This window comes from Neomonachus schauinslandi, chromosome 9 (assembly GCF_002201575.2).
Source record: "Neomonachus schauinslandi chromosome 9, ASM220157v2, whole genome shotgun sequence".
NCBI classification, from domain to species: Eukaryota; Metazoa; Chordata; class Mammalia; order Carnivora; family Phocidae; genus Neomonachus; species Neomonachus schauinslandi.
This window is the reverse complement of record NC_058411.1, coordinates 93,261,848-93,275,840: the sequence shown is the minus strand read 5'-3', so window position 1 is coordinate 93,275,840 and position 13,993 is coordinate 93,261,848. Positions and strand designations below refer to the sequence as shown.

At 36.9% G+C, this 13,993-nt stretch overlaps 1 protein-coding gene across 1 annotated transcript in view; it reads left to right on the top strand.

Annotated features, from left to right (window-relative positions):
* Window positions 1-1,017: 1,017 nt before the first annotated feature.
* WDR72 (WD repeat domain 72) overlaps window positions 1,018-13,993 on the top strand; it is a 200,670-nt gene continuing 187,694 nt past the window's right edge. The window contains exons 1-5 of the mRNA XM_021693991.2: window positions 1,018-1,170; window positions 5,230-5,336; window positions 11,077-11,155; window positions 12,214-12,388; window positions 13,066-13,142. Of these exons, the coding sequence (XP_021549666.1) occupies window positions 1,018-1,170; window positions 5,230-5,336; window positions 11,077-11,155; window positions 12,214-12,388; window positions 13,066-13,142 (591 nt within the window). The remainder of the gene's footprint in view (window positions 1,171-5,229; window positions 5,337-11,076; window positions 11,156-12,213; window positions 12,389-13,065; window positions 13,143-13,993) is intronic.

Here is a 13,993-nt window from a genome sequence, read left to right as displayed (position 1 = left end):
ATTATTCATCACCAAATTATTTGTATTTCAGACAAGAATGGGGGAAACATTTAACTTAGTGTGTCCCAAACTGTAATGCACATATCGCTAGGTATATTTCAGATCATTTTGGGTGGGACACAGGCAAGCATTTTTTGACAAGTATATATTCATCTTAACCCTTGTAACTAACAAACGAAAGTAGTAATTTCATGAAAATTCTTGTTGAGGAAGATATCAAATACAAAAACGGGTGAAATAAAAATTATTATTAGAAGTAATATAGGTGGAACATGAATATGATAGATATCAGGAGAGTCAAACGTGTATCTTTGAAGACTAGGAAACACTGTTTTTATAGAAAAGATTTACTTCTTTTTTTTTTTTTTTAAGATTTTATTTATTTATTTGAGACAGAGAGAATGAGAGACAGAGAGCATGAGAGGGAGGAGGGTCAGAGGGAGAAGCAGGCTCCCTGCCGAGCAGGGAGCCCGATGCGGGACTCGATCCCGGGACTCCAGGATCATGACCTGAGCCGAAGGCAGTCGCTTAACCAACTGAGCCACCCAGGCGCCCCAAGATTTACTTCTTAACCACAAAGTTCAGATATTTGTTACTTAGGCGAGGTGATGACATTTTTGGGGAGAGAGAGTATGCCAAGCTGATTTCAAATTATAGTGTGTAGTCAGCTCTAATCTTCTTGAGAGGCCTCGCTGGACTTTAAAGCAAGTCAGGATCACCCATAGTCGAAGCCATGTGTGGAGTGGGTAGACTATTTCTACTCTTGTCTTTGTCAGCATCAATAATCACAAACTCGGCTAAAAGTCGTTGTTGGATGGATTAACACTGGGCATGGTAATTTCAATGTCTCCTGACTGCCTTCTCCTCTAATTGACTGGGAAGCACTCTTTTCCCCATCTCTGGGAGAATACATCCCAGAGTTTAGATCATGGTAAATCCATTTGTGACATGATCAGTCCCCCAAATGTATGAATGATGACTGTGTTCATTTTCTTCTTTGTTCAGGATCCTCTCAGCATGAGGTCCTCCTTGCAGGCAGTAGCACTCTGGGGAAAGAAGGCCCCTCCACACAGCATCACTGCCATCATGATCACTGATGACCAGCAAACCATTGTGACTGGAAGTCAAGAAGGTCAACTCTGTCTCTGGAATCTCTCACCTGAACTAAAGGTTAGTGAAAATGATTCATATCGAAACAGATGACACTCACAAAATAAGCACAACTTGCTTCTACCTGCCATGACGGTGGGAGTTTTGCATGATTGTTAAAAAAGGTGCTCACTGAAGCAGTAAACTGGTTTTACTTCTGAATTTGGAGAAAATGATGGATCAAGATCATATTTGAAAATTAGATTATGAGTATTGCTAATCTTAGCTACAAACTAAGTGTTATCGTCATTTAAGCCATGCTAAGTTTTACCATTTTACAGCCTGAATTATATGTTTAAGTAACTGAACTACAGACATGTAAATATAATTCTAAAAATCACGGCTCATTAATCTAAACAAAGGGCACCCTTGAAAACCGCTATTAACTAAATGAATAGTATCTTAATTATCTGGGTGTTTCTGTCAGTTTGGCCTTCTTGTTATTCTTGTGGTCTCTGCTTGCATGTGATTTTTAAAGATCACATCACAAAGCTCTAAATCCAATTTACTATTGTCGTCTTCCTATCTCAGAACCTGACCTCACCTAGGATTTGGCCCATTGATTAGCAATTAATTGTCCCTGTCCCAAGTCATAAACATTTAACATATTGGAATAGATATTTGCTTAGTGCTAGCAGCCTCTGGACCCAATTTGAACATTTAAACTAATGATGTACTTAAAGTATACTGCTCTCATTAAGAAGCCTTTTAAAGATCAAAGACTATTTTTAGCCTTTAAAGTTTGTCACTTTAAAACCTAAATTAACAATTAATTGTAATTCTATTTTATAGTGTAATTAATTAACACCTCCCGTCACAGAAGAATTACACTACAGGACTGCCAACAACTGCATAGGAGACCAGCTCAGCTCAATGTTTATGAACATTCCTGAAAAAAGGAACTGGTATTATTGCAACAGCTGAGTTTTGAAAAGTGGCCTTCACATTTATTATCTCTTAGAGTTTAAACTCACACTTCTAAATGGCTTAAATGGACTTGCTACGCTTTTTAATGTTCCAAGTATAGTGTTTTCCGGCTGGAGTAGTTGTCTTGTAATATGTAGGTTGCAATAAGCGTAAGAAATTTGGAAGCCTCACATCTGTATCTTTTTACATTCCTTTTTATGTTCCTGTATGTATTCAGCATTTGTTCAACATGCATTTATTGACTACATATTATAAGTTAGGTAGTACGCTAGGTACCTGGGTTCAAACACAGATGAGAAGACTTGGTCCTGGCTGTCCAAGGGGCTGCAGTGTAGTAGAAGAAGGACATAGGCTGATGCAGTGCACTGATGAGATGATACAAGGTACTCGGAGTACCTGAAGTGCTGAGGAATTTAGATTTAAAAAAAAAAAAAAATTAACTAGCAAGAGCTAATGCCACATGCTAATTAAAAGCAGTGATAATATTAGGGATTTTGAGATTATTTATGCAAGGAGATGACATAATCCTATATTAGTATATTTGTGATTGGGACTATCATTTGGTATTAATGTGAAGGGCATACAGAAGGGAGGGAGAGAAGTGATAAGGGGCAGTGACTATGGTAGGAGCCTTTTCATTAATTTAGTCAAGAAGGTTTTTGAGTAGGAACCAAATCAGGGACAGAAGGGATGAAAAGGAGATGAAAATGGAAAGATATTGAGAAAAAAGAATGCGTGGAACTGAGCAACTGATTGGAGTGTGGGTCGAGGGGGCAGGAATAGTCAAGGATACCTTACTGACTTAGGGTTTGGGTGTGGGTGGGACTGGTGATGTGATAATATCATGGATTTGTAGAAGGAATAGAGGTGATTAGAGAATAAGAATAGGAAGGGAAAGGAGGTGATTTAAGTTCTGGAGATCTTGGAGTATCCAAGTATTTTTTAGGAGATTGGGACCACATCTCAGTTTTTCCCTGTCCATGGGTGGTGGGATTGCAGGCTATAGGGGAGTAGAGAATAAGTTTCTCATCACATGCTCCTGTTATGCATGCTGCTTCCAGGCTCAGGATCTGACTCCCAAAGACCTCTTAGTGAGGTGTGCCAGTGAGGAGCTTCTCCAAGTTTCATGCTAGGAACTACTTCACTTGTCCTTCCTGGTATTGATTGCTGGTATTTATAACACTTTTAAACATAGAGAAAGCTGAGCTGAACATCCTCCCAGATATATTCCCTTAGTATTGCTATGTTCTATTTTTCTTCCTGTTTAATACTCAAAAGGAAACACAATAATGACAAAATGAAGAATAGCAAGAATAGCAATATTGTGTACAGAAAAAGAATGGAGAGCTTGGTCAAGTTCTAACTCTGATACTTACCAACTTTCATATGGAGCAAATGACATATTCTTTGATCCTTGATTTCTTCATCTGTGAAATAGGCATTAAACCCTGTTCATAGTTGCACCAGTGCCTGTTTATGGTGGATGCTCATCAAGTTTTGTGTTCCCATTTGCGCTATTGGAAGTTCCTGGCGGGGTGGGGGTCCGGGGTGGGCAATAAGTCATGGAGGTAGAGCCAACGAATAGAAGTAAAGGTCTCCTGGATTTCATCATGACAATGAGTAGGTGTGTTTGGATTTTTTTGTTGTTTTATTCCAACAGTTCCAGAATATGATAAAAGGAAGAGATTATAATGAATTGTCACAGTTTATTTAACTACATGTGGGGATTTAGTAGTAGAATGAGGACTCCATATTCAAAGCAATGAAGTACCATTACGGTATTTTGTCCATAGCAGATTTTCTCCGGGAGAAGAAATCTCCTTGATTTGCTCTAATTCCTTGCTTAATTTGGCCTGTAATATATGGAAAGGTGTTAAGTTCATAGGGGTATGTATTCCAAAATGTAATGATGGGAAAAGATAGTGTGTTGTTTTCTGAGATGGAACAACCATCTGGATTTCCCAGGAAAAAGGTAGAATAAGGTAAATGGTTGTAACATACCACAAAACTTCTTTGTAGCACTGGAAATTTGGTCTAATAACAGATCTTTAGGGAAGCATTTCTGATTGTGATAGAAATAAGATGAAGGCAGAGAATGATTGTGTTTTGAAGTAATTTGTCCTCATTGGTATGATCACCTATGGATATGTTTGCATGTTCAGAAAAAGCATAATGAATATTAATTCATTGGAAATAGATTTTTATTACCCTCAAGGTCAGTTTTATTACCTACAAATTTTCTAGTCATTCAAATTAAAGTTTTAGTCCCTATTGACAAACTCTTCTTCATTTGAGGGGATCCTGCATGTCTTTTGTTTTGTAGTTTGATTTTCGTAATCTTGTTTTATAAAATAAGGAGCAATAGGCATCTTTCATACATGAGATAATGGAAGAATTAGCCCTTGGTGCTGTATTTTTAAATTCATGTACAGGAGAAAGACAATAGCATTTTCAATAACAACTTAGTTAAAACTTTATTTTTAATGCAGAAAAATTAATTTTTATTATTTCTGGAGCAAGAAATGAAATGAGGTTACGATAAGGATATAATGGTTACAAAAAAGGTAATATTTTCCTTGTATTATTTTGTAAACTCATTTCTGAATTCTGAAATTTGCTCATTAATATGCTACTATCAACTGAGGCACATTTTGTGCATAATAAACATCAACACTGACTTATTTGTATTCAAAACCTAGATGTTGTAAAACAGGTCTGGTGATTATTTAGGTTTCATGATAGATACAAAACCAAAACCAAAAACAAAGAACTGTGTACAAGATATCTCCTATATCTAGATGTTTATTAGATTTTTTTTAATTTATTTGAGAGAGAGAGCAAGCATGAATTGTGGGGAGAGGCAGAGGGAGAAAGACTCCCCGCCGAGCAGGGAGCCTGATGCCAGGACCCCAAGATCATGACCTGAGCTGAAGGCAGACGCTTAACCAACTGAGCCACCCAGGTGCCCTGTATCTAGATGTTTATTATTCTGTGGATTTTGATATGGCATAGATCAGTTTTCCTGAAACCTATGTAGAGCAAAAACATAATATAACAGGATTTTCTAATCAGAATTATGAATACTTATATAATGTGATGTTTATATTCTTCAAAAGTTTATAGCTGTTTAAAAGCTTACCCTCATCATTTCAGATTTCAGCTAAAGAACTTCTGTTTGGTCATTCGGCTTCAGTAACATGTTTGGCAAGAGCAAGGGATTTCTCGAAACAACCTTACGTCGTCAGTGCGGCTGAAAATGGGTAGGTAAGATGTGCGTAACTTTGTGACCATCTCTGTTGCCTCTCCCTTTTTAAAAACAATGATGGGGTACAGAATTCTGGGGCTGAAGGAAACCTTAGTGATTATCACGTTCCTTTTACACAGAGGAAAATTTAGATCTTGAATGGTAAAGTAATTTGTGTGATGATCCCAAGGAATGTGATCAGTACTGTGTCTCCCAATTTAACTCTTTTTTTTCTTGCTGGATTAAGGCCAAAATAAACACTCTTAACTTGTCTATCAGGCCTTGTGGCAGCCTCACTATATAAGGGCAAATGCCACCTGTTGTAGAATTGAAAACGGAAACATCTGGGTGCTTGTCTTTTTTCATGTAGTAACTCACTTTGAGCTCTTAAGCAAACCTATCCAAGCCTTCATCGTTTTGTAAAACAACTCAATAGTTATAATCTTCATGTTATACACTTGTCTGAAATCATTATAGGAGAAGCAGAGGAGAGGGCTCAACGGTAAGTGGGATGGGGGGAGAGAGGAGGGAACACAGACTGTGATTTGGGTGCAGTTTCACGCAGGCAAGGTTTATTCCAATGAAATAGGACTAAGCTGTAAGAAAAAGCCTCACCAATGGAAGAACTACTAGGAGCTGGACTCTGCTGATGAGTTATTTGCCAAAGTACATGCGGGAATGTGGAATCGATTCAGCGCGCATTTGTGAATCAGGGATTGGATTACTGGCTGAAACAAGAGAACCCCCTCCTTTTTTTTTTTTACTTGAGGAGAAAGTACATGGCCCTGAACTCTGAGAACCAAAAGGATAATGAGTGTCCAACTTGGAGAAACTGAATAGTTTAACAAAATGCTAGTGAAACGGATATCAAAGAGGTACCTATTCTCATAGTTTACAGCAAAGCCATCATTGTTAAACTTAGAGAGATTGAACTTTGGATGAGGCTAGAGTGAAATGCCCTAGTACGTTCTTTTCTTAATAATTGCTAGTAGCTTTCATATGCTAGGGTTGCCGCAAAGCCTGCTACACAAGCTGAGATAAATGAGTGTTGCCAGTCTAGAGAATTTGGGAGATGGTGATTTTTTTTTTTTTCCTGAGACTACTTGGAGAGTTGAGGAAAATTAATTGCTAAATGAGAAATAGCTCTGGAAAGTAACTGAGTTCCAACCTGAGGTTTTTGCCCACAGTAGTCTAGCTCCAAAAGAGAAACTAAGGTTAATGGACATATTCTTGATGATAGATGAATTCAGCTGTATGACCCTGCAAATATAATTATTAAAGAGCCAAGGAGTCTGGTTTGATCTTCCTTTCCCAAGATGATTTAAATTTTCTGGAATTCTGTTTCTTCAAGATGAAAAACTTGGCCTGCATCTGTAAGATATTCTTTAGGCAGTATCTACATTTCAGCTGCTGCATACTTAACAAATCCTAGTTTAATCTACTGGAAGTTATTACACTTACTAGACTTGGTCCATTATGCCCCAACAACGATTTTTTTAGCTTTGAGAAGACTCAGGAAGTGACCGTAGACTTAGTGTTTCTGCTTCCAAAATGTTCAGATGGTACCCCAAATTGCTGTGATTCAGTTTTTCATTTTTTTCCCAAAGTATTAGTTCATCAGTAGGCATAAGATTCAGGAATCCCAGTGAGTTCCAGGATGACTGAAAGGAAATACTACCTGGAGACCTGATGTTGAAGCAACAGAATGCCAAAGAAAAAAAGATCCTGAAGGTGGTTAGTGGGGAAAAGCAGATTATTTATAATGGAATGTAATTAAGCTGACTTCTCAGCAGTAAAATGAAAGCTGGATAGCAGTGAAATATTTTCAAAAAGTTGAGAGAAAATATCTGCCAACTTAGAATTGCATGTCTAGCAAAAAATATCTTCCTAAAAATGAGGTCAAAATAATAACGTTTAATACAAATACTGAGAATGCTCACTGCCAACAGATCCTCTATAAGCAGCAGAATTCTAAATTATATTCTTCAGTAAGAAAAGCCATGATTCAGAAGGAAGAGCTGAGATGGAAGAAGGAATATTGAACAAAACCAGAAAATTTTTAGAAAGTGTAAATAAATACAGACTATTACACAACAGTTTATGTATCTCCCATGCCCTGCCCCATACATATTCACACAATCCTAGTCAACAGTTGCATAGGGTTGGGTAGTGACCAGATCCCACATGCTGTGGTGTTCTAGAGGTGGGTAAAGCTGTTGATTAACGTTAGAATTTAAGCTAGATGTACATGTTAATATTCCCAGGGTAGCTGCTAAAAGAACAGAGAGGGGAAATAAAAATAAAAGAAATAGAATACAGAACTTCCAACTTGGAAAAGAAAAAATAATAATTTTTATTTAATCCAAAGGAGACAAAAATAAATGGGGGAAATGGAAAGCACAAGATAAGGTAGTTGAGCTAAATCTGACTAAAACCGTAATCTCAGTTATGTAGAAGGACTGAGCCCTCTAGTTAAATCACAAAGATTGTCATATAACTTAAAAGACAAAAACAGTATAAGGACATAGAAAGGTTAAAAGTAAACGGATGGAAAAAGATTTATCAGATGAATACTGACCAAAATAATGTTGATATAGCTGTATAAATATTTTATATTAATAAATACACATAGTTAATAAAATCTTAAGGCAAAAAAGACTTGGCATTGATAAAGAGGGTTATTACTTATTAATAAAATTTTCAATCAGCAGCAGGAGATGAGACCAGAAAGTTAGGCAGGTGCCCAGTCTTAGAGTCTTCTAGAACCATGTTCCTCCAACCTGAGCTTGCATCAGGACCACCTGAAGAGTTTGTGTAAATACAGATTTCTGGACCCCACTCCCAGAGGTATGGGTTCAGTAGGTCCGGGCTGAGGTTCAAGAACTTGCATTTCTAACACGCTCCTGGACAGTGCTGAGGCTGCTTGTTCAGAGAACATATCTGGTGTAGTGAGTATCCTATAATGGGGGCAGTGAGAGAAAGTGTGATGTCAAGAATGACTTGGGAAACTCATTGGTGATGATACCAGTTAATTATGAGGATAGGAAACTAAGGAGGATGGATGTTACGCTTCATTGCGAATATGAGGAGTGTGGAGTCTCCCACGTCATCCACATAGAGAGATATCTAATAGCTAGTTGAATGTGGAAATCTAGAGCTCAGTGAACAGGTCTGGGCTTCCAACGTCATATACATAGTACCTGAAGTGATGGGAGTAGATAATTCACCCGGAGAGAGTGTGAAATATGAGAATGTAAGAAAGCCTAAAACAAAAATCTAAGGAAAATCAGCATTTAAAACAGCGTAAGAATGGAACCTGAGAAGGCCAATGAAATCCCAAAAGTGTAATGGAAGACAAGAGAAAAGAGAATTTGAAGCATATAAGGGACTTGGAATTCAAGATGGCAAACCATGTTTATCTCCTCTCCCTCTAGATGTTGCATTAAAATACAAATCATAGCAGTTTTATAAGCACACAAATATAAGAATAGGAATGGGGCCAAGAGAAAATAGTGTATTTCTGAAAGTAGAAAAGTGGACAGAAGAATGGCGACTGATCTATTTATCCACTGGATGAATTTTTTATTGAGGTGCTGAGGTGGGGATGTAGAATTCAGTAAGGAAAAAAATGCCTTTTCTCCAGGAATTTAGTGGGAATTTAGCAGTTTTGTAACTTTATATGTTGTAGATATTTTCCTCTGTGTTCTTTTCAATGAAATTAAAAAATCAAGAATTTACAAATTTTGGAAATTGTTGAACTTTTTTTATGTGATTAAAGGTGATCTCAGTAGAAACGTTGGGAGTGGTATTTCAAAAGGAAAAGAAGAATGTACATTTTAATAGTCAATTTTCCTGTGTTCTTATTAAGTATGTAACTTGTACAGTTCCAGCTAAAATGTCAATGCTACTTTTGGTACACAACACATTTGCTTTCTTTCCTTAAAAAGAATTGACAGGCAAAGAGTCAGTTTTTGCTTTGTGGTATTTTGTATTACTTTTTTTTTTTTTTACTTTAAGATAGAAAATAAGATGATAAGAAAACAAACAGGGAAAGCATTAGAATCCAGGAGAATTTAGAAACATTAGCATCACCGAGAGAGCTTTTACTGATGCCCAGGCTCCAACCTTGGAAAATGTGATTTAATCAGCATGGCTTGATGTCTGGGTCAGACATCAGTATTTTTAAAAAGTTTGCTGATAATTCTCATGTATAGCCAGTTTAGAACCACTGGTTTAGAGATAGACTTATCTAGAAACAGACTAACTGACCAAGAGCTTGGCAAAACCTGTATGCCGGGACTCCAACACAGAGCCATGGAATTAGAATCTCTACGGACAATTTTAGAAATATGTGCAGGTGATGCACAGCTAGAGTTGAGAACTATGCTAATAAACTCCAGTTCCTTATGAAGCTAAAATTTTATATTAATAGCAAGTTAAGGTTCTATTTCTTTTTAACTTTGAGATATATTATCTCAACTTCTTTTCCCCAGTTTTATTTTTCACACACACACACACTTTTCCCTTGTTTTATTGAGTTGCATGAGTTTCCATATTACCTCAAATCCTTTTTGGAATAAAGTCAGATATAAACAGAAAAAAATTATGAATATTTTGTTTCTATATCCAGAACAGGGTTTCTCAACCTCAGTACTAATTACATTTTGGAGACCCTTAGAATTCTTTGTTGTGGGGCCATCCTGTGCATCCTAGGATATTTAGCAGCATTCCTGGCCTTCTCCCACTAGATGCCAGTAGTGTGTTCCTAGTTGTGACTATCAAAAATATCTCTTATCATTGTCGAATGTTCTTTGGGGGGGCAAAATCGCCCCAGGCTGAGAACCACTGATTTAAAGATTGATGTCCAGTGTTTGGCCAGAAAAACAAAAAAGCCCAGCAAAACACCAAATGCATCTAGCATTTACTATTATTAATTCATATCTTTTGCTTCTTAATAATAGCAGCTTCTCCCTTAAAGCCAATAAAGCTTTCATTTATTCTTTCATGGAAAGTTTTGCTTATGTGTTGAAAGTGTCAAAACTGAAGGATATTACCAAACAACTGTGAAACAGCCGTTCTGGTTTTTGTGAACGGAAATCATGTAGATTTAAATTGCCCTACGCTGGGTGATATATTTTGTCACTGTATTTCATAATTTTATGTACATCCCTGTAACATATAGGAAAGCAAGTCAGAGTTTTCTAAACAATGAGAATTCTCTAAATATGTAGCGGCAAGTGTGATTTCAACATTTCAGGATGAGCAAAGAAGTAAACCCTATCAATGATAGACCAAATGCAGCCTCTTGGTGGCACTGTTTATTTTTATAAAAATGATACCTCAGCTCCAGAAGATGCAGCCCTCGATGCATTATGCTTTTCAGAATATGTAGTTTAAGTTCAGTGAAATAAACCATTTTCAAGGGGATGCAGTTTCCATGAAAAGACTGTTGTACTATCACTCTAACAGACTGTGATAGCTGGATCCACACAATTTGTTTTAGGTCAGGTTGGCGCTAAAGTAAGGTTTGTAGTCGGGCGGCAGGGTGTAATTACCCAAACAAAAAGACACAGATACAGTATGTCATCCCTGCTAATGACCACAACATTTTCTTGCTCAGTAATCTGTAACAAAAAGCCACATAAACGATCAGGTTGCATTTAAGTGCAGCACTAAAGAAAAACTTGGTGACACAAAAATTATTTCAGCCAATTGAGTAGAAATGACAGAGAATGATGCAAAGTTATCTCTGCTAGGGAGATGTGTGTTTGGAATGTCACCAACGGACAGTGCGTGGAGAAGGCCACTCTTCCTTACAGGCACACTGCAATCTGTGTAAGTACCTTCCCTTCCTTCAGAACATTTCCAGATTCTGGAACTCCTTTAGAGCATTTGCGAAGCACACATTTAAAGAAATGTCTTTGGAGGATATTTTTTCCTTGTGTCAGTTATCATCTGTTATTTTGGCATTTTTCTTTCCTAAAAGTTACTATTCAAGCTTTTTTTTTCTGATTCTTTCTTTATTTCGGTATCTAACAGACAAATTCGAAAGACAATTTTTAACTTTTTCTTCATTACACTCACAACACACACACAGACACACATTAATTACATGCTATTTTATAAAGCAAAAAAGTTTTTTGTCTTCAATTTTAACCTTTTTTGGGTGGATAGATTCTTAATTTCTGAATTTCTTATTCATGAAAAGGTAACAAAGTATCTCTGTACCTTTATAATCATCTCCCAGTATTTAAAACAGATTTTGGCTTTTGGTAGATGGACTCCAATCATACAGGTGAGGCAATTGCATTATACCAATGGTGCTCACAGTGTTTTTTATATTTTACTCATTGCTTTTGGCATTGATGACTTGCACTGCAATACTCACAAAGTCGTTTCTGGGACCAAAACTTGCACAGTGAGAGAATTTGTCAAGGGTACAATATATTACTCAATCTTTGATAAAAGCTGTTCTCAAAACTTATTTGGCACAAGAATTCTCGCACACTCTTCAAACACTTTTATTTCTTTAACGTATAATAATGTTGCTAGAAGAAGGAACCTGATTTTTTTGTTGTTGTTTAATTCTACATAGCATTCTAGAAATAAAACAATTGTGAGCTTTCCATAACTTGGAATAAGATTCTTTCTTCCTAAAAGATCCCCCTTCCTCCAGAAAAATGGTTAATTACAAATGAGACTAAAGTCCCAAATCAATGCTTCAAAAATATGGGATAATTGAGCTAAAAGAAACTTTACTTGCTATTCAGTAGCAGGTAAATACTTTAATTGAATAGATGCTAAAACTAAAATCCAGAGAGTCCTCACCATAGCCCAAATTATGTTAATTGCTAATGATAATTAACTCTTTGCTTTGAATTCCATTTTCATAGTATTACCACTGCTCATTCCGGATGACAGGGGAAGGTTGGCTTTTGTGTTGTGGAGAATATCAAGATGTTCTTATCATTGATGCCAGAAGTTTGGCTGTTATTCACACTTTCATATCGTCTCAGTCTCCTGATTGGGTCAACTGCATGTGCATTGTTCACTCCATGAGAATTCAAGGTAATAGTTGGGTATTATATAACTCTAAGAGAGTGCATATAAAAATACCACTTTTGAATGATTTGTTAAACTAATGGGCAAGAGTTCAGAATACTCCTTTATGTTTACCTGTTGGTGGGGACAGTTCTCTAAGCCAGATCAAGAAAACTGAGAACACTCATACCAGTGGTTCAAGTCATTAGAAAGTCAGCAAGAGGTCAAGATGAAATGAAAAGAGGAGACTGTTTCCATGACTCAGTTCATTGGTACATTTCAAGAGTGACAAGCACGCATTTGTTGTGGATTAGCAAGACTCTTGGAACTTTTGCCTTGCTGTATCTTCTGGATGTAGTAGAGAATTCCGATTCATGTAATGAGAGGATTCAGATTCTGTAATGGCTCCTTACTTGTTTCTGAAATAAGAAGGTGTAATATTGACAACATAACGATTTTCAACGTAGTTCTGCTCTTAGTGGTGCTCTTCTATTACATGGGGGTCACTTTGAAATTTTCAAACAAATTTAAAATGTGATCTAAAATGTTTATTTTTTATAAAAAAAACAAAAACCCAAAAAACCAAGGCTGAATAATTTCCACCTACATAATCCTGTGTAATGCTTAAATGGCTATGCTGTGATCTTTACAGCAACTAGTTATAACAGGGGTCAGCTTATACATGACCTTTATTGTTTTTACAGAAGATTCTCTCTTGGTGGTATCAGTAGCGGGTGAGCTCAAAGTATGGGATCTTTCTTCATCTATCAACAGTATTCAGGTTGGCTTGTGAAACTTTTTATTCTCTAATTTCAAGCATATTTATTGAAATTTTTTTAATTATAAAGGTGTTACCCATTCATGGTTAAGAGTTCAAATAATGTTGAGGTGCCTGGGTGGCTCAGTCGGTTAAGCATCTGCTTTCAGCTCAGGGTCATGGTATCAGGTATTGCGATCCAGCCCCACATAGGGCTCTGCACTCAGCAAGGAGTCTGCTTCTCTTTCCCCCTCTCCCCTCACCTCGTGCTCATGTGCATGTGCTCTCTCTCTCTCCCTCTCTTTCATATAAATAAATAAAATCTTTTAAAAAAAAGTTCAAATGATGTAGAAATGAATAATTCTATCTCCATGTACTTCTCCAATCACTCTTCCAAGGGGTAGGCATTGGTAACAACTCGATTGTATCCTTCCAACCTGTTGTCAGGGAATATACAAATATTTTTATTTACACACACACACACACACACACACACACACTGGTTACATTTTAAAAGAAATAAATAAATAGGTCATAGAGGAATATCTTTCCGAGCCTTACAGCAGAAAGAAAGACGCCTTTCTTCTGAGTATATGTGAGTGGTAGCAGGGAGATGACTATGAACGGCTGAGGGGTCACATGCACTGAGAGTCCAGTATATTTACCTGCTCCCTGCATCAACTTGGCTACAAGTTGAGGTGGTGGATGAGAGAACAGTCATAGTATTTATGCTGATGATAAAATTGTTTCAGCTGCCCTATGATCTGAACTCTTCTTTGGAATTTCTTGATTGGGGAAGCCTAGGGATTGTGTTAGCATAATGAGCCCAAGAAACACACACCAGCATTATCAGAAACTTATTGCTAATATAGTAT